The sequence below is a fragment of the Aplidium turbinatum genome, chromosome 9 (genome assembly GCF_918807975.1).
Source record: "Aplidium turbinatum chromosome 9, kaAplTurb1.1, whole genome shotgun sequence".
NCBI classification, from domain to species: domain Eukaryota; kingdom Metazoa; phylum Chordata; class Ascidiacea; order Aplousobranchia; family Polyclinidae; genus Aplidium; species Aplidium turbinatum.
Window position 1 is genome coordinate 7,820,620 of NC_137480.1, and position 24,507 is coordinate 7,845,126.

Genomic DNA, 24,507 nt, shown 5'->3' on the forward strand with positions numbered 1-24,507 from the left:
GATGAAATTTTGACACTTTGTAGAGCAAGTAATTCTAAGAATAATTACACCAATCTCAGCAAAATCGGTTCAGCGGTTTTCGAGATATGGCCATTTGAAAATGAGGTGTTTTTGCGTTCGCTCAAGCATGACATTTGTGAAAGGGGGGTACGACAAATTTTAAACGTAAATAAAACATACACCATTAATGTTACAAACTTCAAATTTTGTGAGAACTTAAGTTTAGTTAAAGTCAACACATTTACGAACTTTCAACAATTTTGGTCATGGTTGAATGATTTTGAAGACAAGTTAATATTGTTGTGGAATTGAAATCAATCAACCGTGACGTAACTTCCAAGCGCTATACTGAAAAAGGCCCCTCTTCAATTTTTTCGAGTAATGCATCATATGAAAGGTCTTGACTTCCCCTATACAATGAAACAAAGATATCTTTGTGTATTTGAGAAAATCTAGGCGTAGTAAGTCGAAATGTACCATATACACAAAGTGGCTAAATTGATTGTTTTTACGATTGTTCAACAGTGCTTTGCTTTCCTTTTTTCCAATTATGCACAAAATATATACATTAGTAGGCATAATAGGTAAGTTGAAAGCTTTGAATATCTTGCTTAGTCAATTAACCATACTATGAATACTGAAAATCAAAGCAAAGATTATTGAAATAAAACAAAGTTTTGTCAGTCAAACAAATGTAAAGCTTAAGCAATGAGAGCAATACAACTCTACTGCTTTTCAAGGGATTGGCGGCATTGCATACAGACTTAGTAGATTATAAACTATTAATACACCGCTTGTATGTATTTCAGTAAAATGAATCGAGGTAATCATAAAGCACTCTTTGATAAAGCACAGCATTAAAGGTTTACTCAGTGATAAAGAAGCTGAGGAAACTTAAAAGATATATTTCAATTTAACTGTATACGTGTATACAGTAATTCAATGTGTAAAATGTTTCACTTGAAACTGGTTTTTAATGATTGTATGTATAATGTATATAGTTCAATGCCAGAAGGAAATAAAACCAAGAATACTAATAAAGAAGTGGCTCTTTTTACCTGGTCCAAAGATGCAATTTAATCAACAAAAAAGTTATCGTGCTTTGAGAAATTTTAAGAAAAACATAATGATATATCACAAAATTCATCAGCAAAAGATAATTAGGCCTATATTGAACTCTCATTGCAGTTTTGAACCATGATAACTTTGGGCTGCTTTTCAATTTATATTTCCAATTTAAGTAATTAGGTCAAACTGGACATTGTATACCGATATGTGACAGAAATTAATTATTTATTAGCTGATCTCCAATGAGTTTCAATTTGTTGCAAACATTGCATGGAAAATTGATATTGGCCTCGAGTAGTTGCAAGGGTTGGACTGTCTACAACACACAAAACATGTTCAAAAGGGATCCAACATTCGTCTTTGTTTCTTGGCCAATGAAAAGATGGAGACGGTCCATTAGGGTGCAGAAAATTTACAAAGATGTCACCATTTTCTGTGTCAACTTCCAAAGTTACTCCAACATACCACTTTCCATCGTACATGGCTGCTACAAAGTTTCCTTGGTTGATGCTTTTGTTGCTGTACTTGGTATCAAAGTTGAAAGTGTAATCATATGCGAGTTCATTGCTTATTCTTTTCATGCCAATTTTAGACTTGTCAACTGGTTCAAAGTAATGAAATCCTCTGGTTCCTTTAATTGTACTTGCTAGCTTCCACCTTTCTTCCAGACGTTTTCTTGCATTCATCAAATCTTCCTTAAGAAGTTTTATGAAATGTATTGAAGGCAACTTTTCAGTGCAGTGATCCGTCATTTCATCTAAAGTACCAATTTGATGATGTAGAGGTCTTCGTAAACTTTCCATAGCTGTTGAACGCTTCACAGTGCCCCCAATGCCATCGCAAGGTGACTTGCCATGACTTGTGGCAAAGAAAGACCATGATGTTTCCAAGTCAAAATCATGTTTGTGCATGCACATGTTATAAAAATTTTTGCAGTTTTTATACTGTGCCGCACAGCCATCAGAAAAATACTCAATTCTTTTTAGATCAGGCAGCTGAATTTTTAGATACTCCACAATTTTTGATTGAATTACATACACAAATGAAACATCATGATGTAAATCATCAGAAAGAAAACATATATTTAAATTGCACAATTTGTCGTGCTGATCTATGTAGTAGCATACAGCTGGATGGACAGTGCAGCTGCTGTGGCACCAATGATAGCCTTGAACCTCATCCTGAAAACGGTAGGTGTAATTTTCACTAAAATCTAATAAAATTAACACTGAAGACCTATCAAGCTCAGCCTTTCGTTTCTTCAAATAGGTTGACTGCTGTTTTGCGATATAAGAATGAGGAGTAAGCTTAATTAACTTTTTGACCAGCATTTGAATAAACTCATCTACAAGCAGTTGGCGTGAAATTAGTTCAGTGCGGTCAACAGCAGTCCACTCCTTAAAAGTGATGGATTCATTTAGGTCTTCAAATTGATGATTAAGATGGGATTCCAATGCTTCTTGTTTGGGACATGAATTGCATCTCAGCAACATACAGTCTCGATTTTCAGTATCGCACACCAAAAGTTTGATGAGATCTTTATAGGACTCATCCAGGCGTGCAGCATCTATCAACAAAATAACGTTCTGATGTATGGTACACACACAAACAGAGTGTGTCCCTGAACATCCCGCAGTTACACACCATTTAGGACGCAATGTGCAAAATTTTGAAAAGCTAACTTTGTCTGCTGGATATTTCTCTCTGAAGGCTGCGTGTAGTTCTCTTAAAGTTGAAAGTATCAATCTTTTTTGTTGGTAAACATTTTTTTGAATACTAATTCGATCACTCATTCCAGGCATAATTCGGGTGAATTCATCATCACAATAAAAGCTTTTAACATTCTCTACAATAGCTGAATCAAGGGTTTTTCCCTTTCTAGGAGGTGGTAGAGATAAAATGCCTTCAGTTTTTAATAAATTTCGAGCCTTTTTCACCATGCATTGTGACACGTCAAAGTATTCCATTGTTTCCTGTCGATTCCAGTTTGATGGAACCATTGTCAAAATTTGTATTTTTTCTGCTCTGGTAGTTTCTAATTTGTTAATTTTTTCTTTCATTTTTTTCATAATTTCATTCAAGGCACTGACATCTTTTGTAAGTTGAATACTATTACTAGTACTTTGTGTTGCATTATCAATGTCAAGGATGTCTTCAGATGGAACGTTCAATACTGTTGATAAACGTTTTCCATACTCATTGTTGATTTCATTTAATTTCCTCTTTCCGTATGAGCGTCGCATATGAGGTGGGATCGAGTGTGTTTTAACAGGTGATTGATTTATTTCGTCTAAAGTCTTGGATAGTAGTTTACTTGATTGTTGCACAGTTACATGGTCTTCAAATTCCGTTTCTGATAAGCCATCAGTTGAATTGTTGCTGGAGGTATCTTCCTGTTTGACATTAAGCAGTTTAATGCAATTCAAGCAAATCTTTTTACCAGGTACCAAATTTATATTGTGTTTTTCTTGCCCGTTTTTCACCAAAGGCATGGTAATTTTTCTTAGATTTTTTTTAATTGCAATTTTATGTCTCAGAAATGGGTTGCAACAATGTTTTTGTTTAAATTCGTATTTGTCCAGATAAGCTTTTTTGTGGTGCAAACAAAGTGATACCAAGTTGTTCTCTTTAATGCAAGATCGTAGTATGAGCAATTGCTTGTCTTCATCGTTCAAATTTTGTATCTCAAAAAAACCATTTTTTTTCTCATATGTCAACAGGTGACATTCAGTTTGTGTGTTCAAACCTATACTACAGTTTTTCTCCATTTAGTCAGCAAAAATACAAGCAGAATCTATTGCAATATTAGTTTCACTATGTTAATATGAATTTCTAGCTCTATATCTGAAACATAAAGGCAATAATAAAAATAAACTTACTGTAATGAAAGGCAAAAGTCTCTCATGTTTCTTTTAATTATAACTACAGGTAAAATCTGATGTATTTAAGTACTTGCTGGAAGACACAGAGGGCTTTACGTAAAACTAAAATCAGCTACTGTTTATAAGTTGTACCCATTTTCAAACAGTTAACAATGTTGTACCTTAAATGTAATGTAACAATGTTACACCTTAATGAAATTCAGAAAAGGGGCCTTAATGTAATAATTGATGATAGCCTATCCGCTCTTGTCTTCACTAAAAATAATACATCTAAAATATTGACATAAGCAATTCATAGACTGTGTAAGATGAGAGTTTATCCTGAACAATAATTTCAAATATCCATTTTCCCATTTCACAATATCAAATAACGAAGACCTTAGCACTAAATTAGCATAAAATGAGTAGCTGTTGGATTTCAGCACTTAGCTCGTAGATTTTCACAAATACACAAGGAAACTTTTGCTTCTCTGTAAAGAGGAAGTCAAGACCTTTCATATGATATATTACACGAAAAAATTGAAGAGGGGCCTTTTTCAGCATAGCCTACCAAAGTTTCGTTACGGTTGATTGATCTCCATTTCATAACAATATTAATAGGTCCTCAAAATCATTCAACCATGGCCAAAATGGTCGAAAATTTCTAAATATGTTAACTTTGACACAACGCAAGTTTTCACAAAATTTGAAGCTTGTAACATCAATGATGTATTTTTTATTAACATTTAAAGTTTGTCGTAACAATCTTTCACAAATTTCACGCTTGAGTGAACGCAAAAACACCTCATTTTCTAACGACCCTATTTCGAAAACCACTGAACCGATTTCGCTGAGATTGGTATCATTTTTCTCAGAATGACTTGCTCTGCAAAGTGTCTAAATTTCATCAAAATCTGAGACCATGGGTTACATTTTCCCTTTTTTCTGGTCAAGTTGACAAAGACTTACCCTATAGCATTCATTGATTTTGTGCCGAAAACGTCACACAATTTAAAAATGGTTTGCAAAATCTGTTTGAACATTGAAAACTGTTAATCGTTGCAATTCACAAATAACTTAGGAGCAACACTAAAAGGCAGAAACGCGGAAAACTGCCAACAGCTCAAGAGAAGTCATTTTGTAAAGTTGAAACGATAGTAAAGTACAAGTACGGTAGAAGTTAAACAACGACTTTAATTTATTATAAGAAACAACACTTTGAAATGCGTCACATTAGGTTGGCTTTTAAGTAAGCAAAAAACTCAACCAAATAAAAACATATATATATATTGGCTATACAATTACGAAATCTCATATATTTGCTTTTTGTCATTAAGTACATTCACAAAATTGTCATTTAGGAGTAGGACTGCATTCTTATTTTTTAGAAGCAAAATTCAAATGTTGCAACATTTCACTCTTTCATGATGGAGTTATCGCTATGTTAAACAATATGGACGCCAAGATCGCATTTCCGCGTTTTCTACATCGGTGTTAAAGCGCTACTGGTACTTCTGCGGACAATACGCCATTTCACGCCCGGCTTATTTTCGCATTTCCGCCTTTTAGTGTTGCCCATAACTTAGGCTATGCATCTGATAACAAAAAATCCATTGTGTTAAATCATAATTGATCTCACAGTGGGAAGACCTCATTCATGAATTATATATATATATATTTGTTCTTCAATTGTATTTTCTTGTCATCAACAGCCTTAAATTTTTCTCAAATTGGCACAGTATATTTTCTGGCAATACTCTGCCGCCACATATTTTCTAATGTCTACTTCAAAGTGAAACATTGTAAAGTTGTCTTTGCGATTCTGCGCATGTCCAGTGTCATAGGCGCCGACTCCGGGGGGGCGAAGGGGCGGTGCCCCCCCGTGAATTTAGCTCGGGGTGGCTGCCCCCCCGCAAATTATTTAAAAAAAAATTCTAAAGCAAATGTTTCTAAGTTCAAATTTGCGTTAGTTTGACCTTCATTGCGGATCGATCTCAATTAAAAGATCTACTTGTTGCAACAAGAGCGCTGCTCCTAAGATAACAAAAGAAACAGAAGTACGGTAGCTGATAAACGCCAGCATGGTGCCGCTGAAGCATAGTAACAATGATTGAAAAACGTTTTTCTTGATTTCTTCCGCTTTGTTTTTTCTTGGGAGTGTCAATAATGAGGTGCAGTTTGCTCAGTTTAGTATCTACGCGTATTAAGAGCTAAAGTTCAAAGTGACTAGCATATAATTCGAAGTAGCCTACAGGCCTCGAAATTCGCTTTTGTTGACGGCGGACAAACGTGTCCGGTCTGAGCAGCTATCTCGGCGGACAAATCACGTCTCACGGCGGACACACCAGTTTTAGCCGTCGATCGTCATGCTTAATCACTTTATCTTGATAATAATTCTTCGCCATTTCAGAACTATAACTACGGTTTTAGAAGGCTTTTTAAAAAATCAGTAAAGTCACTCTGAAAGGGTTTCATCAGACCAACGACTTGCGCTTGAAGAGTCAAAGCGCCGTGTAGCTGGTCAATACGTCACATAACTGATTAACTTCCCCCGAACGAGGGCGTGTGGCTTATTGCGTCACAATACTCTGGGCAGGAGTCGGAAAATTTGTACAATGACGCTACTATTTTCTAACTCTGAAACTCTGTGTGCAAACTCTGAAACTGTGAAACTCTGCTGTGCAAAGTTTCACAGGCTTTTTTCTTTAAGTTTATTTTTGCGTGTCATGTGCGCGAAAGTGAATTTTCCTTGGGTCTTTTCTTTCTTACTGTAATACCAAAACTTAACAAATTTTGTTGCATCTTGCTGTAATAGCGTACTCGTATAATCTAATTTAGTAACCAACCTTGCCGTATCATCATTACTCGGAGATCAAAGCCAGATATTGTGACGTAAAACTTGAACTAAATTGCGCGTGATTAGTGTAGAAGTACCTGTACTCCTATCGATTCTTAGCGAAGAATTCACCTTTGTTACGCTGATTCAATGTCATCAATCCTTGAAGCAACGTAAAAATCGAAAGTTTTCCTCCTTAAATGGAAGCTAAGGGATACAGTATTCACATTTTCTAGATGCGCGCTAGAATGCGCTGGAAAATATATTATTGCAATGCAATGACGATTTGTATCGCTAGTTCCTGTGTTGTTTCTCGGCGGACAAATATGACCGATCTAGATGGTACATCCCGCGGACATCACATGCTGTGACGGCGGACATGTCCGCCGGGACTTTCGAGGCCTGAGCCTACATTTTAAAGCTTGGCGATATACAATGGCAGATAGACGCAAACAAACATCAAGGCTGACAAACAAACATCAGCATTTTGAACGTAAGCAATCAGTCGGCTAAAAAGTTTGCCCCCCCGGCAATTTTCAAAACCTGGCGCCTATGTCCAGTGTCCACATGCAAATGTAGTAAAAACACCATAGATGCAAAATTTTTTGCATGGGGTGGCTGCTTGTATGTTGCCGTAGATATTCCCTCTTCCATGATTATAGGTAGGCCCTAGTTGTCATTGATTCCAGTCACTCAAGCATAATGTTTGTGTTCTTTAGTACATATGGTTTACCATCATTTTTGATTGCACAGGATAGGTTGGTGTATGTTTGTCCTGTTTTACTACATCAATTATTTTTATCAACTATTTTTAGACTTGTGAAAAGCACTGCAAAGATTCATCTGAAATTTTTTAACAGTGGATTTATCAGTTATGGATTAATTTGAAACACCAAGCAGCAAATTGGTCAAGTTTTACTGTAAAGAGATTTATTTTCTTAATGAGAAATCCAAGGCAATAGCTGCTTTTCTGATAAAATTTATTTAGAGTCAAAATTTGGTAAGTTGAATGTGTAACTGTGTATGCTGCATTAACACTTTGAACTGAAAGCTTTAGTCTACTAAATGCTTTGTGCATGAAGTCATATCATAACTAACTTTTACAAGTATATAGGTTAATGGTGTTTTCTGATTCAATTAGTTTTACTCTTGGGAGCTGGTATACAAGTCCCCCCCCCCCCTCCTTTGGTAACTCATGACAAAGACAGGACTCAACCAAACATATAGGGTGAAACTACTTTATCTTTGCTTTACTGTTCACACACTTCAATCCACATGTTTTGGTCAATTATTCTTTGTCATGAGTTGCCAAGGGGGGGGGACTTTTGATAGGTAAATATGTTCAAGTATTTATCAGTATACATTTTATGGTGATGATGTAGTTGAAGGCAGCATTAACTGCCAGCTTTTCAGATACTTTTTAAGATTTATGCGTTGTTTTCATATCGCAAAACATCTCTTTATCAAGTGATAAGTTTCAGATGTATTCATAAAAATAATTGCTAAGAAAATGACAAGGATGTTTATGTGGTGCTAAGTAGTTACTTTGCAAAAGATTAGGTTCTGTTGTCATTGCAAAGCACAGTGGATGCTTAATTAGCCGTATAGTTAAAAAATACAGAGTTATATATACCGGTACCGTACCTAAAATTTGAATTACAAAAAATAACAGAATATGCCTGAATTTGCTGAGCACTTAAATATGCATGAAATGGTGAAATCACAAAAACTACTCCCATGAGCCACAATATTTCAAGGTGTGAATTGCTACTTGCTAGGCTATCACTAACATGATGTCAATGTGTAATTGCACTGAAGTTAAATTTGATTTTGTGCAATTTATGTTGCTTTTTCGTTCATTCTATCATGATTCTATATACTTTTAAATCAAATTCTATGACTGAAATTTTTTTTTCATGTTTGTTAACTTTTTACCTGATTAGGTACCAATATATTCAACATTTGAATAATGTGTACCGTAATATATTATGGCATGGCACAAGCGGATAAGGTGCTCGCTTTCCAACCATGCAATCCTGGTTTGACTCCCGGCTTAAGCTGGTTGTTGAAAAATAGCGCTCACCTCTACCCAGGGTGTAATAAATTTGGCGGGCGTAGTTACTGAAGGAAAGGCGGCCAAGAGAAACTGGCCACTATATATTATATACTCTCGTTAGTGCCGAAAGCTTAGTATAATAAGCACTTTATTTTCTCATCCCCCCTCTATGCTTGTATCAAGTATAGGTCTGACATGTACTGTACCTTTTAACGTATTATAACAGCTAGAGTTGTACCAATATCAATATTTTGGCCAATATACCAATACCGATATTTTTACCAATACTTAAGTATTGTAAAAAGATGAAGTTTTGATATGTGGAAAGGGGTCCATGTCTTTTGGGCGCAGACAGTTAGGCGCCGGTCAAATAGGCGCACACACTGTTGCATCAGGATATTTAGGTGCAAATCACTGTGGCGCCCGTTCATTTAGGATGCTATTCCTAGTAAAGTCTGCAGATTGTATCAGCTCAGCTTTGGCAAAACCTAGTTGGGGTGTTGACGGAAAACTAAATTACTCTTCACTCAAGCCTACCACCCGCTTGAATATAGGCTATGGTATATTTTTTACTGATGTTTACTTGTTTAGTGTAGTTATTATTTGACTTAACTAAAAGTGAACTCAGTCATGTTCGGAAACTTGAATAATTTATTGATGAAGCTTTCGCCGACGCAAACCTGGACTGACAACACATAAATGCTGAACACGTGCATTAAAAAAGCAATATATATACAATTATACACATATACTGTATATATTTTTCTGTTCAATATAACATTTTTTGTGAAAAGCATTGCCGGTTTAAGCAGCTTCACTCACGGAAACCATGACATACTTTTCTGTTCAATATAACATTTTGTGTGAAAAGCATTGCCGGATAAAGCAGCTTCACTCACTGAAGCCATGACCCATACGCGCCGACTTCCTGGGGGGCGGCGTCCCCCGTAAATTTATGGTTGAGGGGCAACAATAATGGCTATTGCAAGTGGTGTTTCAAAGATAAAATACTTCGCGTAACATTATATCATTTAAATGGACTTGCCGAAAGCGAAAAACAGCTTACGTTGCTCTTGCTCGCAAAACAGCAGCTGATCGCATGGCTTTCTCTGGAACGTGAATTACTACTGAGATGCGCACGGCACGCACGCTCACAGTCACACACTGCTTATCTTCCCGCGCATGAGGAGCAACTTCAAAGTCAAAACGCGAAAAAGCGAATGCGAGGTTGAATGTTTATTCTCATTTCACGAGTTATCCAAACGTCGGTAAGATTTTTTGTGACTTCAAACATGAAATCGATTTTAGCAAACTTTATCGAGTTGAAACTACGACACAACGAACAATTATATACGTGAATACAGCTTAATGAAAAAATACATTTTTCAAAACTGTCATCCGTGTTTTGCTTCAATAAGCACTGTATTGATGCATATATTGTGAAAATATATAGGCTACATCTCATACACTCATCTATACACTCCTGCACTACTGTATATACTCGAGTATAGTTCGATGTCGTGTATAATAAGTCGAACTCCTACCTTTGAGCTGAAATCGGTGATATTTCCTTCTCCCGTATATAAGTCAAATAGCTTATTCCCGACACTACCATTCGATGGTTCATCTAAGTATTGGCATTGACATGCGGTGAGGAAATTTCAAAGTAGAGTGTAGAGTAACTTACGCTGCTGGAATAGTCACGTAACTATTCACGGCAATATTAAGCAAACCAGCTAAATTAGACACGCTATTTTCAAAGAGGTCTTCTCGCTGTGAGAACAATTATGATTCAACAGAATGCATTGTTTTGTTCGAAATGTGTGAGAAATAAATTGAAAACCGATAAAAGAAAAGGTGGTCAATGGTCTTGGTCTCAGATATTGCCTGCATTAACGACGTTTCATAACGCTATTATCACCTAGCCAACCTGACATCATTGTTTTATGCGGCCGCTAAGGTTTGATATCAACTTCAGCGATCATGGAATGTTACGTAATAAGAACGATTATATCCTACACGCAAAAATAAAAAAATGATCTCTTAATACAGCTCTTTTCTGCTGTTTTGTCTCGTGAGCTTTGCATATTGCTCAACAAGTGCATAAAGTTTAGAATTGACAAGAAATCATTAAATTTGAAAATTAAGTTTGAATCACTGCAAATAAACGTATTTAAAACTTTGTCTTCTACGCCATTTCACACTCTGTAATCTCGGAATGGCCCGTTTCGGTGAGTTCGATTCGGTGAGTGTGATTCGGTGAGTTCGATCCCCTAACGGGGAATTTTTTCAATTTTTTTTTTAAATTATTGGGTACTGTAGCCTAATTATTATCATTGCTGTTTTAGGGTTAGGGGTTTGGGGTTAGGGTTAGGGGTTAGAGGATAGAAACTCACCGAATCGGACTCACCGAATAGTAGCAGACCCCCGTAATCTACGTCGGCAACGATTTTGCCGCAGCAAAAATGCGTTCATTTTGAAAACTGCAGAGCTGCAGACAACAGCTTGTCTCGTGTATAAGTTGAACCTGTCTTTTTGAGGTGAAAATCACTTGCAAACATCTCGACCTATAGGCTACTCGAGTATATACGGTATTCGATAAAAAACAGAAGAGAAAACACTTCGCCGTTGTTAACGCCTTGAAGCTACATTGTGAAGAAAGGGGCGTTCTTCCCGGCTATCAGCACAAGGCTGAGCACTCACTAGTACAGCGAGCAGTTGCAATTAGCTAACCATAACGGTGTAGCTTCCACGCTAGCCATTCAGACCATCCAATCAACAATATGTTTCTTGGCAGCCGATTTGTAGCAAGAATTGACAGCGATAGACGCCATGTTTCGCCCATGAGGCTGGGCTCGTCAGTATCGCACCACTAATTCTGCCACAAAGGTATTCGACCACCTGACTGGTAAAACTGACTGGTAAAGCGATGGTCGAATACCTTTGTGGCAGAATTAGTGGTGCGATACTGACAAGCCCAGCCTCATGGGCGAAACACGGTGTCTATCGCTGTCAATTCTTGCTACAAATCGGCTGCCGAGAAACGCCTTGAAGCTACAGTAACTAATTAGCGAAACGAGGTTAATAAAACTAGCGGGTTTCCACTCTGCTTGAGATCATGATTTTTTGCGTTTTATTTCCATAACTTCACTATCTTGATCGTTGTTATTCACTCGCAAAAAAGAAATAAATCGGTTTGTTTTCCAACTGTTCCAATTATGAGCTAACAATATCAAAATTTTTACGACTAGGCGTACCGTACTGCATGCGTAAAACTAATCGTTTCAAGCAGCGGTTATAATAAATTCGGTTTGCGACCTAGGTGTCAATATAAAAAAGAGAGTAAGCTTAATCAAAGACTATTTTAATTGAATAAAATAGCGTTATGCTTATGACGTCATCACCTTTCTCGCCCCCAAGGTTTTTTGAAAAGTCAGCGCCTATGCCATGACTAACAACAAATACATGCACAGTTGCACAGGCAGTAACAAAACAACATATTTTTTTGTTTAATATAACATTTAGTGTGAAAAGCATTGCCCTACTTGCCAAGCTGATACAATCTGCACTCTGCAGGCTTTACTAGGAATAGCACTTAAATGAACGGGCGCCACAGTGCTCCGCACCAAAATATCCTGACGCCACAGTGTACGCGCCTATTTAACCGGCGCCTAAAAGGCTTGCTCCCATGGAAGGAGTTAAATTTATAAATTAAGCTAAAGTTTGTAATATTAAGGCTAAGTTTGACCATATTTGCATAAAACTATTAAAAAAAAAACATTGAATTGGCATAATTTGTGGGCTGGTTCTATCAGTTTGTGATTTAATAATAACCTTTGGTTGTAGTCAACTCATCAAGCTCAAAGAATATCATGGTACTGGTAGCATAAATAGGATATGAACTCTTGTAGTAATACACTAACCATGTGCTCCTGACAAGTCAAAGGACATCTTCGTCTTGTGATGTTGCTGATTTGTGTCACATGTTTGTAGTTTATTATGCTGATAGTAATTCATTGCCCTTTGCAATTTCTGTTGCGTGACTAGATGTGCATCAATGTGACGAGCTGTTGGTCTGCAAAAGACTTCAAAAATTTTAAAGTTTAATATTTGAAAATATACTGGACGCTGGTATGTGGTGAATAAAAATTCATGAATGCTGATTAGGAAATGGTGCATTGAAATGCTATATGCTGCCCTACAAAATTGTTTATTGTAATGCTGCTTTGATGGTAGATGACGAGTGTGAACAAAATAAATTTTAAACTTAGTTTGGATTGAAAAGACGTGACAGATGTCTACCACTACCATCCTTATCACATTTACAATGTTTCAAAGCAATAAATTGAAAACGTGTCTAATCCTAGTCACTCAAAATCCGCGACCATAAATTCTCACTGAACCAATCAGTAGACGGTCTTGTTGCGCCTCAACATGACAACCTTATTTTGCTGATCTCTGGAGCTGACTTAAAGCTTAAAAATCATGGGTCTGCTACTACTCGGTGAGTCCGATTCGGTGAGTTCCTAACCTCTAACCCTAAAACGGCAATAATAATTAGGCTACGGTACCCAATAATTAAAAAAAAAATTGAAAAAATCACCAACTAGGGATCGGACTCACCGAATCGGACTCACCGAAACTGGCCATTCCGAAAAATCATACCGACTTATCCAAATTTGGACAATGGACATCTGTTGACCTTTTTGAGGAAACAGCAACATAGTAATTTAAAACTTGTACCTTCAATATATATAATTATATATATATATACCTGCTGATTGCTGATGTTTTTAATATATATTGTACTTTAAGTTATTTTGGCAGCCGATTGTAGCATCGAATAGACAGCGATAGACACGTGTTTCGCCCATGAGGCTGGGCTCATCAGTATCGCACCGTATTCTTGCCACTTGAGTAATCGACCGCCGCTTTACCAGTCAGTTTAACTCTTATCTTTGTGGAAAGAAAGAGCCAACAAAACCAGCAGGTGCCAGGGGTAGGTCAATGTGAAGAAAGGCGTTCTTCCCGGCTATCAGCACAAGGCTGATTACTCACTAGCACAGCGAGCTGCAGTGACGCTTCGCTAACCAGAACGGTGTAGCTTCCACGCCAGCCATTGAGACCTCCAATTAAACGTTTAAGTTATTTTGGCAGCCGATTGTAGCATCGAATAGACAGCGATAGACACGTGTTTCGCCCATGAGGCTGGGCTCATCAGTATCGCACCGTATTCTTGCCACTTGAGTAATCGACCGCCGCTTTACCAGTCAGTTTAACTCTTATCTTTGTGGAAAGAAAGAGCCAACAAAACCAGCAGGTGCCAGGGGTAGGTCAATGTGAAGAAAGGCGTTCTTCCCGGCTATCAGCACAAGGCTGATTACTCACTAGCACAGCGAGCTGCAGTGACGCTTCGCTAACCAGAACGGTGTAGCTTCCACGCCAGCCATTGAGACCTCCAATTAAACGTTTAAGTTATTTTGGCAGCCGATTGTAGCATCGAATAGACAGCGATAGACACGTGTTTCGCCCATGAGGCTGGGCTCATCAGTATCGCACCGTATTCTTGCCACTTGAGTAATCGACCGCCGCTTTACCAGTCAGTTTAACTCTTATCTTTGTGGAAAGAAAGAGCCAACAAAACCAGCAGGTGCCAGGGGTAGGTCAATGTGAAGAAAGGCGTTCTTCCCGGCTATCAGCACAAGGCTGATTACTCACTAGCACAGCGAGCTGCAGTGACGCTTCGCTAACCAGAACGGTGTAGCTTCCACGCCAGCCATTGAGACCTCCAATTAAACGTTTAAGTTATTTTGGCAGCCGATTGTAGCATCGAATAGACAGCGATAGACACGTGTTTCGCCCATGAGGCTGGGCTCATCAGTATCGCACCGTATTCTTGCCACTTGAGTAATCGACCGCCGCTTTACCAGTCAGTTTAACTCTTATCTTTGTGGAAAGAAAGAGCCAACAAAACCAGCAGGTGCCAGGGGTAGGTCAATGTGAAGAAAGGCGTTCTTCCCGGCTATCAGCACAAGGCTGATTACTCACTAGCACAGCGAGCTGCAGTGACGCTTCGCTAACCAGAACGGTGTAGCTTCCACGCCAGCCATTGAGACCTCCAATTAAACGTTTAAGTTATTTTGGCAGCCGATTGTAGCATCGAATAGACAGCGATAGACACGTGTTTCGCCCATGAGGCTGGGCTCATCAGTATCGCACCGTATTCTTGCCACTTGAGTAATCGACCGCCGCTTTACCAGTCAGTTTAACTCTTATCTTTGTGGAAAGAAAGAGCCAACAAAACCAGCAGGTGCCAGGGGTAGGTCAATGTGAAGAAAGGCGTTCTTCCCGGCTATCAGCACAAGGCTGATTACTCACTAGCACAGCGAGCTGCAGTGACGCTTCGCTAACCAGAACGGTGTAGCTTCCACGCCAGCCATTGAGACCTCCAATTAAACGTTTAAGTTATTTTGGCAGCCGATTGTAGCATCGAATAGACAGCGATAGACACGTGTTTCGCCCATGAGGCTGGGCTCATCAGTATCGCACCGTATTCTTGCCACTTGAGTAATCGTTCACATTGACCTACCCCTGGCACCTGCTGGTTTTGTTGGCTCTTTCTTTCCACAAAGATAAGAGTTAAACTGACTGGTAAAGCGGCGGTCGATTACTCAAGTGGCAAGAATACGGTGCGATACTGATGAGCCCAGCCTCATGGGCGAAACACGTGTCTATCGCTGTCTATTCGATGCTACAATCGGCTGCCAAAATAACTTAAACGTTTAATTGGAGGTCTCAATGGCTGGCGTGGAAGCTACACCGTTCTGGTTAGCGAAGCGTCACTGCAGCTCGCTGTGCTAGTGAGTAATCAGCCTTGTGCTGATAGCCGGGAAGAACGCCTTTCTTCACATTGACCTACCCCTGGCACCTGCTGGTTTTGTTGGCTCTTTCTTTCCACAAAGATAAGAGTTAAACTGACTGGTAAAGCGGCGGTCGATTACTCAAGTGGCAAGAATACGGTGCGATACTGATGAGCCCAGCCTCATGGGCGAAACACGTGTCTATCGCTGTCTATTCGATGCTACAATCGGCTGCCAAAATAACTTAAACGTTTAATTGGAGGTCTCAATGGCTGGCGTGGAAGCTACACCGTTCTGGTTAGCGAAGCGTCACTGCAGCTCGCTGTGCTAGTGAGTAATCAGCCTTGTGCTGATAGCCGGGAAGAACGCCTTTCTTCACATTGACCTACCCCTGGCACCTGCTGGTTTTGTTGGCTCTTTCTTTCCACAAAGATAAGAGTTAAACTGACTGGTAAAGCGGCGGTCGATTACTCAAGTGGCAAGAATACGGTGCGATACTGATGAGCCCAGCCTCATGGGCGAAACACGTGTCTATCGCTGTCTATTCGATGCTACAATCGGCTGCCAAAATAACTTAAACGTTTAATTGGAGGTCTCAATGGCTGGCGTGGAAGCTACACCGTTCTGGTTAGCGAAGCGTCACTGCAGCTCGCTGTGCTAGTGAGTAATCAGCCTTGTGCTGATAGCCGGGAAGAACGCCTTTCTTCACATTGACCTACCCCTGGCACCTGCTGGTTTTGTTGGCTCTTTCTTTCCACAAAGATAAGAGTTAAACTGACTGGTAAAGCGGCGGTCGATTACTCAAGTGGCAAGAATACGGTGCGATACTGATGAGCCCAGCCTCATGGGCGAAACACGTGTCTATCGCTGTCTATTCGATGCTACAATCGGCTGCCAAAATAACTTAAACGTTTAATTGGAGGTCTCAATGGCTGGCGTGGAAGCTACACCGTTCTGGTTAGCGAAGCGTCACTGCAGCTCGCTGTGCTAGTGAGTAATCAGCCTTGTGCTGATAGCCGGGAAGAACGCCTTTCTTCACATTGACCTACCCCTGGCACCTGCTGGTTTTGTTGGCTCTTTCTTTCCACAAAGATAAGAGTTAAACTGACTGGTAAAGCGGCGGTCGATTACTCAAGTGGCAAGAATACGGTGCGATACTGATGAGCCCAGCCTCATGGGCGAAACACGTGTCTATCGCTGTCTATTCGATGCTACAATCGGCTGCCAAAATAACTTAAACGTTTAATTGGAGGTCTCAATGGCTGGCGTGGAAGCTACACCGTTCTGGTTAGCGAAGCGTCACTGCAGCTCGCTGTGCTAGTGAGTAATCAGCCTTGTGCTGATAGCCGGGAAGAACGCCTTTCTTCACATTGACCTACCCCTGGCACCTGCTGGTTTTGTTGGCTCTTTCTTTCCACAAAGATAAGAGTTAAACTGACTGGTAAAGCGGCGGTCGATTACTCAAGTGGCAAGAATACGGTGCGATACTGATGAGCCCAGCCTCATGGGCGAAACACGTGTCTATCGCTGTCTATTCGATGCTACAATCGGCTGCCAAAATAACTTAAACGTTTAATTGGAGGTCTCAATGGCTGGCGTGGAAGCTACACCGTTCTGGTTAGCGAAGCGTCACTGCAGCTCGCTGTGCTAGTGAGTAATCAGCCTTGTGCTGATAGCCGGGAAGAACGCCTTTCTTCACATTGACCTACCCCTGGCACCTGCTGGTTTTGTTGGCTCTTTCTTTCCACAAAGATAAGAGTTAAACTGACTGGTAAAGCGGCGGTCGATTACTCAAGTGGCAAGAATACGGTGCGATACTGATGAGCCCAGCCTCATGGGCGAAACACGTGTCTATCGCTGTCTATTCGATGCTACAATCGGCTGCCAAAATAACTTAAACGTTTAATTGGAGGTCTCAATGGCTGGCGTGGAAGCTACACCGTTCTGGTTAGCGAAGCGTCACTGCAGCTCGCTGTGCTAGTGAGTAATCAGCCTTGTGCTGATAGCCGGGAAGAACGCCTTTCTTCACATTGACCTACCCCTGGCACCTGCTGGTTTTGTTGGCTCTTTCTTTCCACAAAGATAAGAGTTAAACTGACTGGTAAAGCGGCGGTCGATTACTCAAGTGGCAAGAATACGGTGCGATACTGATGAGCCCAGCCTCATGGGCGAAACACGTGTCTATCGCTGTCTATTCGATGCTACAATCGGCTGCCAAAATAACTTAAACGTTTAATTGGAGGTCTCAATGGCTGGCGTGGAAGCTACACCGTTCTGGTTAGCGAAGCGTCACTGCAGCTCGCTGTGCTAGTGAGTAATCAGCCTTGTGCTGATAGCCGGGAAGAACGCCTTTCTTCACATATATTGTACTATTGATGAAAAATAGTTCATATTGATCAAAAATCAAAGCTGCTTCCAAATCTAAACCTCAAAAATAACAAGAAATAAAAGTTTATGAGCACTCAGTATTTTTTATTTGGCAATGCTCAAGTCAGTAGCTTTCATTCTGTAAAACTTCCAGTTTTTCAGACAATTTGAACGTTTTCGCATCTTTTTTGCTATTTTGATGCTTGAAATCTAGCCCTCACTGTTTTGCCAACTATTGGAAAAATAAATCGTTTGTGACGAAAATAGGACCCTGTGCCTGATATCAGTGTTGCCGAATGAAATCGAAAATTGGACTTATATACTGTAGCATGGTTTCAGGCTTAAAAACTATTTTTGTTACAGGAAAAAGTTTAGTCATATTTTGCACCAGATCAAAGTAGGCTTGCTAATTAGGTGGGCTTCACCATAGACTTGATAAGTGGGAACTAATGCAAAGTTAGTGTATAACTCAGGCCTCGAAACAACTTTTTTTTTCCGGCGGCCAAACGTGTCCGACTGAAGCAAGTTGTTCGGCGGCAAATCACAAGCACATGGCGGCCATCGGAACTTCGACACGCATCCAATTACAGTCTTCGAAATTAGCACATTTTTACTTCGGCAGAAGCAAAAAATATACTAGAGTAGTCTATCACGACCGCACTGTTTGATTTGTTGTGATGTAATAATGCCAAAAGTAGCGATAAAGCGAGGTACAAGATACGCACGTCGCACGCTGTTACAGTAATTCACGTCAAATAACTCACGGGGAGGAAAGTAAGTTGATTTTGGGTTGATTCAACGTTCGAGTCAGCACGAATCGATTTAATTTTCCCGGCGAGTTATATTGCGTAACAACAATGCCCAATGTCAAAGTTACGTTTGTTTTACATTAATTCGACATCTAGCAACGTTGAATTATCATAAAATAACGTCAATTGCTCAACCAGGTTCTGGTAACAGACTAATAGCTCCCTGCGAGAAGATTGCCTCGATTTACGTATACACTAACACAGTGACGTTCGGTGGCTTAAACCGTTGGGAAAGCAACTTAGAAATATGCTGCAGCAAGGTAGTAGGCACGAAAGGCGTAACCGTCAGGCGAAGCCCGAAGGCGTGTTGCCGAAGGCAACACTTCCAGCGGGGGATCTGGGGGGCCTCCCCCAGAAATTTTTGAAAAACACTTCCAATTTGGTGCGCTCTGAGAGCATTTCCAAAACAAATCAAAAATAAAAAACTGTCAAATTGTGCTTCGCCTATGTCGTGATCATACATCCATTTAATGTTTAGAAGTCATGAACAATCTTAATTTTAACGTTGCAGGACCAAAATCCTGTGTTAGACATGGAATAATAGTTGTCTAAATGTTTAATTCGTCATGAATGTTCATTCTCAGATATTCAGTTAGGCCTACACTACAAAAACTAACACTTAGGCCTAAACATTACAACCGCAAGCAATTTGTACAAAAAGCTGGATAAGTTTGCCTCCTGCGTATAGAAGCTTAACAAACTAAATATTGCATCCTCACCTGAACGTTCATTGGCGAAGTAACGTTATATCAACGCTGTAAAAAGGGCAAAGGCATGACTATGAAAGCTAGTACAGTAGGCTAAAGTACATGGCGAGGAGACATCAAAAAACAGCAACAAGCTTTTTGGCATTATGATGCTGTGCGTTTACCGTGACGAGATACCATTCTGACGAGTTAGTCTAGTCGCTCTAGCGAATGTACGCATTGACGTCACTGGGAAAGCACAACTAACCTACCATAACCATAACACATCTGATTGGCTAAGCAGCTGGTGACGTTTTGCAAAACGGGTGAGGATTGGTTAAAACGAAATCGTTTTTTGACATTTTTAAATCTGGGAAAGCAAGTTTGATAGTTGCTTACCTGGAGCCTCAGTGATTGTTTCTGATAGAAGCGTTTGCGTCAATTGGCATTTATAGGCAAGACATGCGGTTTGGTGAGGACTTAGACTACTCACAAGCGTTACGAGTAATTCTAGTCACGAATACAGTAATTTTCAAGTTAAAATAGACGTGATAAAAATAATAAGTTAAACCTAGAATTCAGTCATTATATTTTGCATAGTTTTTGCTAAGGTAAGCACTGCTTTCCTTGCTTTCCCTCACCGATCGTCACTGCACTAACATAATTTCGGCACAATTGGGATACTGCGAACAACACAAAGTCTGTTTGATAAAGAACTAGCTGTCAGAATCGGAATAATCAGATGCTGTATCAGAGCACGAGGTTGTCGCGTCATCACTGGAATCAGACACATCAAGAGGCTCATCGCTTGGCTGTAAATCTACACTGTCTTTGCCGTTCGCAATGAAGCGTCCACGTTTTGCAGCTTTCGGGCTTTGATACCAATTCACACGCCTCTTTCTTTTTCATAGAGATTCATCAGGGTGTTGACTAAGGAACAAATCTATGGCTGTGCCATAACGACTGGGAGGAATGTCTAACCCTAACCTTACAAGCGCTCGTGTGCAGAGGCGTAGCAACCGCCCTCCGATCGGAGGAGGCCCCGCAAGAAATGAGGGCCCCTCCGCCGAAGTTTTTGGAAGACTATCGAAATACAGGATATAGGCTAACCACGTGGTCACAAACGCACGCGAAATAGCAGAGCTTATTGGTATTGAGCAGGAGTTTTTCAAAAAGCATGATGCGACGTAGGAAGAGAATGTTTGGTTACGAATGTGCTGATGATTCAAGCAGTCTTTCTGCTGAAGAAAAATTAAAATCGCAAGTTTTTCTTGTTCTTACTGATCAGGCCATGTCTTCTGTTTCTTCGCGCTTTGACCAACTCGTGGAGTTGTTTGAATTTCTGTACAACGCTAGCAGTCTGAAAAAGTGTCTCAAGAGAAAATGGTTGGTTTTGAATCTTTATCCTCGGACTGACAAAGCCTTGATTGGTTATTTCTGGTAGTTTTGCATAAGCCTACTTGCAGAGGCTCTTGACGCAGGGCCGGTTACCGAGATTGGCAGAGTGAAGTTTTCCGATTATTCAAGTGTTGTTGCCAGGAAATTATTCCATTTACTAGGTGCCGCTGAATGGAGAGCAGTCCAGAAATGCGCTGCTCAAGCGCACACCACGCGAGTCGAACTTGCGCCGCGTGGTCTAGAGCGGGCACGTAACCACTGAGCTAATGAGGCGGACAATGGAACTGGATAATCACTAAAAAAAAAATTAAAAGAAAAACGGGAGACATTGATGCCAACGAACTAATAATGGAATTGAATCGTTTTATTTATGTTGTCGAGAAAGAGAGAGGACTTGTTACGACAAACATTCTTTTAACGTACAAGAACAGCCTTCGAGAGATACATCCGAATCTTTGCATTTGCACCAGAATTCTTCTGACCGACCACACCAGTTACTGTCGCCCATGGGCTCTATCCAAGGGGGGTGAGGGGGTGATCACCCCCCCCACTAATTGGAGTGGGGGGGTGATCAATGCAAAATCACCCCCCACTCATTTGGCTTTGAAAAGGTTTTGTGATATTTTATTGATCAAATTTTGAAAAATATATTTTCGCTGTTAGCACATTTTGAATTTTTTATCAATGTGAATATATATTTCATTTCAATATGATTGTTTGGTTTGGCAACCCTGAACCACGAGCCAGGCGTTTACACTGTGTTTTAACTTAGTTTGCTTGGTAGCCACTTTAACAAGACAAAGTTCTGCCACTGCAAATGACTAGAATGACACCGCCAACCAATCAGAACATGTTATAAGAGGCTACCGTCCAATTGTGACCTTCCTCGCACTTAGCCAGAGAGTTAATCTTTGTTTTGAACTTTATTTGGTAATTACAGAAGAAAAAAGAGCAATAGTAGTTGTGAGAATCGAACATACGTCAATGAAATGACTACTTTCTAACCCTAACCCCTAAAAAGCCAACCAGCTGCCAACTTAGTCAGCAGCAGTGGCCGAGTGGTTAGCGCATTGGGCTCGCAGTCGAGAGCCTGCATGTTCGACTCCACCCCCCCCCCGCACTTGCTGTTGTTTCTCTGGGGAAGAAACTTCACTATAAGTATAATTGCCTCTACCCAGTGATCGATTTCGAGTAATGGGTAGTACCAAATTTAAGTCATAAGTACAGTAGACAACCGGAAACAGACATTCTCGTCGGCTGCAGCGTGGGTCAGGTGTACGTCAGAAGGCGTACACCGATGCATAGCGCTCAAGTCCGCTTTCTCGCAATGCAGGGTAAAAATATGAAAAACAAATAAACAAACAAACAAATAGCTGATAGAAAATCCAGCACTTGATTTGCTTTGTATCATCTTCTTTTCGTCCTTTTTCACGTCACGGAAAACGTAGTTCATGACTGGTTCGAGTTTTCATTTGCAGTGCCAGAATTATTTCTTAAGTGACTACCAGTTTGCTTACCCAAAAATGCCCTTTCCGAAACATACTTTGTGAAACGACTTGGAAACCCTATGCTTCGATCAGAAAGAAGCTGATGCAGCAATGGGGGGTCTGGGGTGCTGCGCCCCCCAGAAGTTGAAATGACTATGACGATTTTAGCCCGCTGTCCAAAAATCACCCCCCCCCCCCCAAATTCTAAAAGTGGATAGAGCCCCTGCTGTCGCCAGTGCTGAAAGGACTTTCAGCAGAATGAAACTGATCAAGAATATCCTGCGCTTAACCGTGGCAGATGACAGGCTTTCTGCTCTTGCAATTACCATCGAAAACAAGATTGCCAAATCCCTGGACCATGACCCATTACAATTTACGTAGAACAAGGCTCGAAAGAAGCGCTTTGCGTAATTATAGAATATATGTCCACACTGTCACTGCAGACCTATACAGTAGCCTACACGGTGGTGGGGGCAGCTAATGTAAAAGTTAGCTTTCAACAAAGAAATCAGCGGATTTCCAATAAATTTACTTTCGCTAATGAGTTCGCTAAAATGTCTAAATATTAGCGAGTATTAACTGTGTAGGCCTATACATAATATGAGCCCTGCATGTTGTGTAAAATAAATACCACATTCCAGTTTCTGCGTTGGAAGGGGCCCCAGACTTATATTCGGAGGGGGCCACGTTCTTTGTTGCTACGGCCCTGCTCGTGTGGCCTCGACATTTTTATTGCCGACGCTAATGCGCCATTTGCCGACGCTAATTTCGAAGACTGAATATATCGCATCAATAAAGTGTATTGTGATGTCACTAAGCATCCTGCGGATGTCAGACATCAGCTGCTTGGTCAATCAATAATGTTAACAATTCAATCATAGACACTTGACTAGACAGTGTGTATTTTGATTTATCGGATACTTTGACTGTTTTCTAATCCTTTGTGATTATAAGTGGCAAAGTACTTTATTCACAAAGCCGCTTGCGTAAATTTTTCTCGGAACTTCATGGCGGACAAATGCGGCCGACGGAAGGGCGAGACCTGGCGGACAAAATGTCGGTTTTCGTAGGTTAATCGCGGCCATGGCCGCGGTGGCCGCCTTCAGTTTCGAGGCCTGTAACTGTATATGTTTGAATCTTGTTGAAAAGTGAACACCCAGTCAAAGCAGTCACGCTATGCCACTTCCCGTACATAGGTAGTCCTGGAGATTGCTTTAAAACTGTTGTAAAAGTTGTGGGTAGTGCTGTTTTAAACAAAAATATATATTATGATATTATATATAATACCGGTACATATGATATAAAATTGAATAGATTTTATTTCAACACAAACTTTCTAACATTTGATTTTGTTACAATGTTCTAACAATTTCATTCAATAAGGATGCAGTATAATTGACATTGTATTGTGACGTCATCTTACCATCAGTTGTATGTTAGCTTTTTTGTTTGTTCAAAGCTTGTATTGTCATGTTTTAAATACATGATAGATAACTTTTGCATGTCTGGTGAAAAAACTATGATGCAAACATTAGTAAAAACAAAAATATTTTCATAAGGCAAGATATGCTCCATGAAATAGAAGTCACACCACAAGTATGGTGGACTAGGGTGTGTCATACTTTTGCAAAAATTTATTTTTTATCGGCTATGCTAAAAAAGGTGATATTTTAATGACAATAGCAAGTCCTGATAATTTGAAAGAATTTGAAGAAGGTCTACCTACATCGATTTTCACTTGAAAATCTTCATTTTTGGCCAAAATTTGCATTTTTTAAAAATTTTCTTGATTTTATAATTTGATACCCAACAATTTTTTTCAGCTTTTTTGACTCCAGCATGGCTCAAAATAGTTACACTCTCCCTCCTAAATGTGGTTAAATGGCTCTACCCTCCAAAAACATTCTTGTAAATAATGTCAAAAAACCAGTGAATTTTGAAAAAAAAAGCCAAGAATAGTCTTCATTATTGACTTTCTGATTTGAGGGCAATGAGGATCCTGACATGCTTGTGTTTTGCAGAATATCAAAGGATATGATTACATTCTAAAACAACATCAACAATAAAGCGATAAACAAA

At 40.0% G+C, this 24,507-nt stretch overlaps 2 protein-coding genes across 2 annotated transcripts in view; one reads left to right on the forward strand and one right to left on the reverse strand.

The window, feature by feature from the left end:
• Positions 1 to 1,289: 1,289 nt before the first annotated feature.
• Positions 1,290 to 2,870, reverse strand: LOC145776640 (uncharacterized). The gene has a single exon (XM_082587872.1). The coding sequence runs from the start codon at positions 2,868 to 2,870 to the stop codon at positions 1,290 to 1,292; it is 1,581 nt and encodes a 526-aa protein (XP_082443998.1).
• A 4,669-nt stretch (positions 2,871 to 7,539) lies between these two features.
• The window catches only part of LOC145776916 (catenin delta-1-like), a 42,262-nt gene continuing 25,294 nt past the window's right edge, over positions 7,540 to 24,507 (forward strand). Inside the window, exon 1 of the mRNA XM_082588142.1 lies at positions 7,540 to 7,765. The gene's annotated coding sequence lies outside the window, so the exon portion shown is untranslated. The remainder of the gene's footprint in view (positions 7,766 to 24,507) is intronic.

Bases quoted from the DNA above. Each gene is read 5' to 3' on its own strand.
- LOC145776640 (XM_082587872.1), bottom strand. From the start codon at position 2,870: ATGCCTGGAATGAGTGATCGAATTAGTATTCAAAAAAATGTTTACCAA.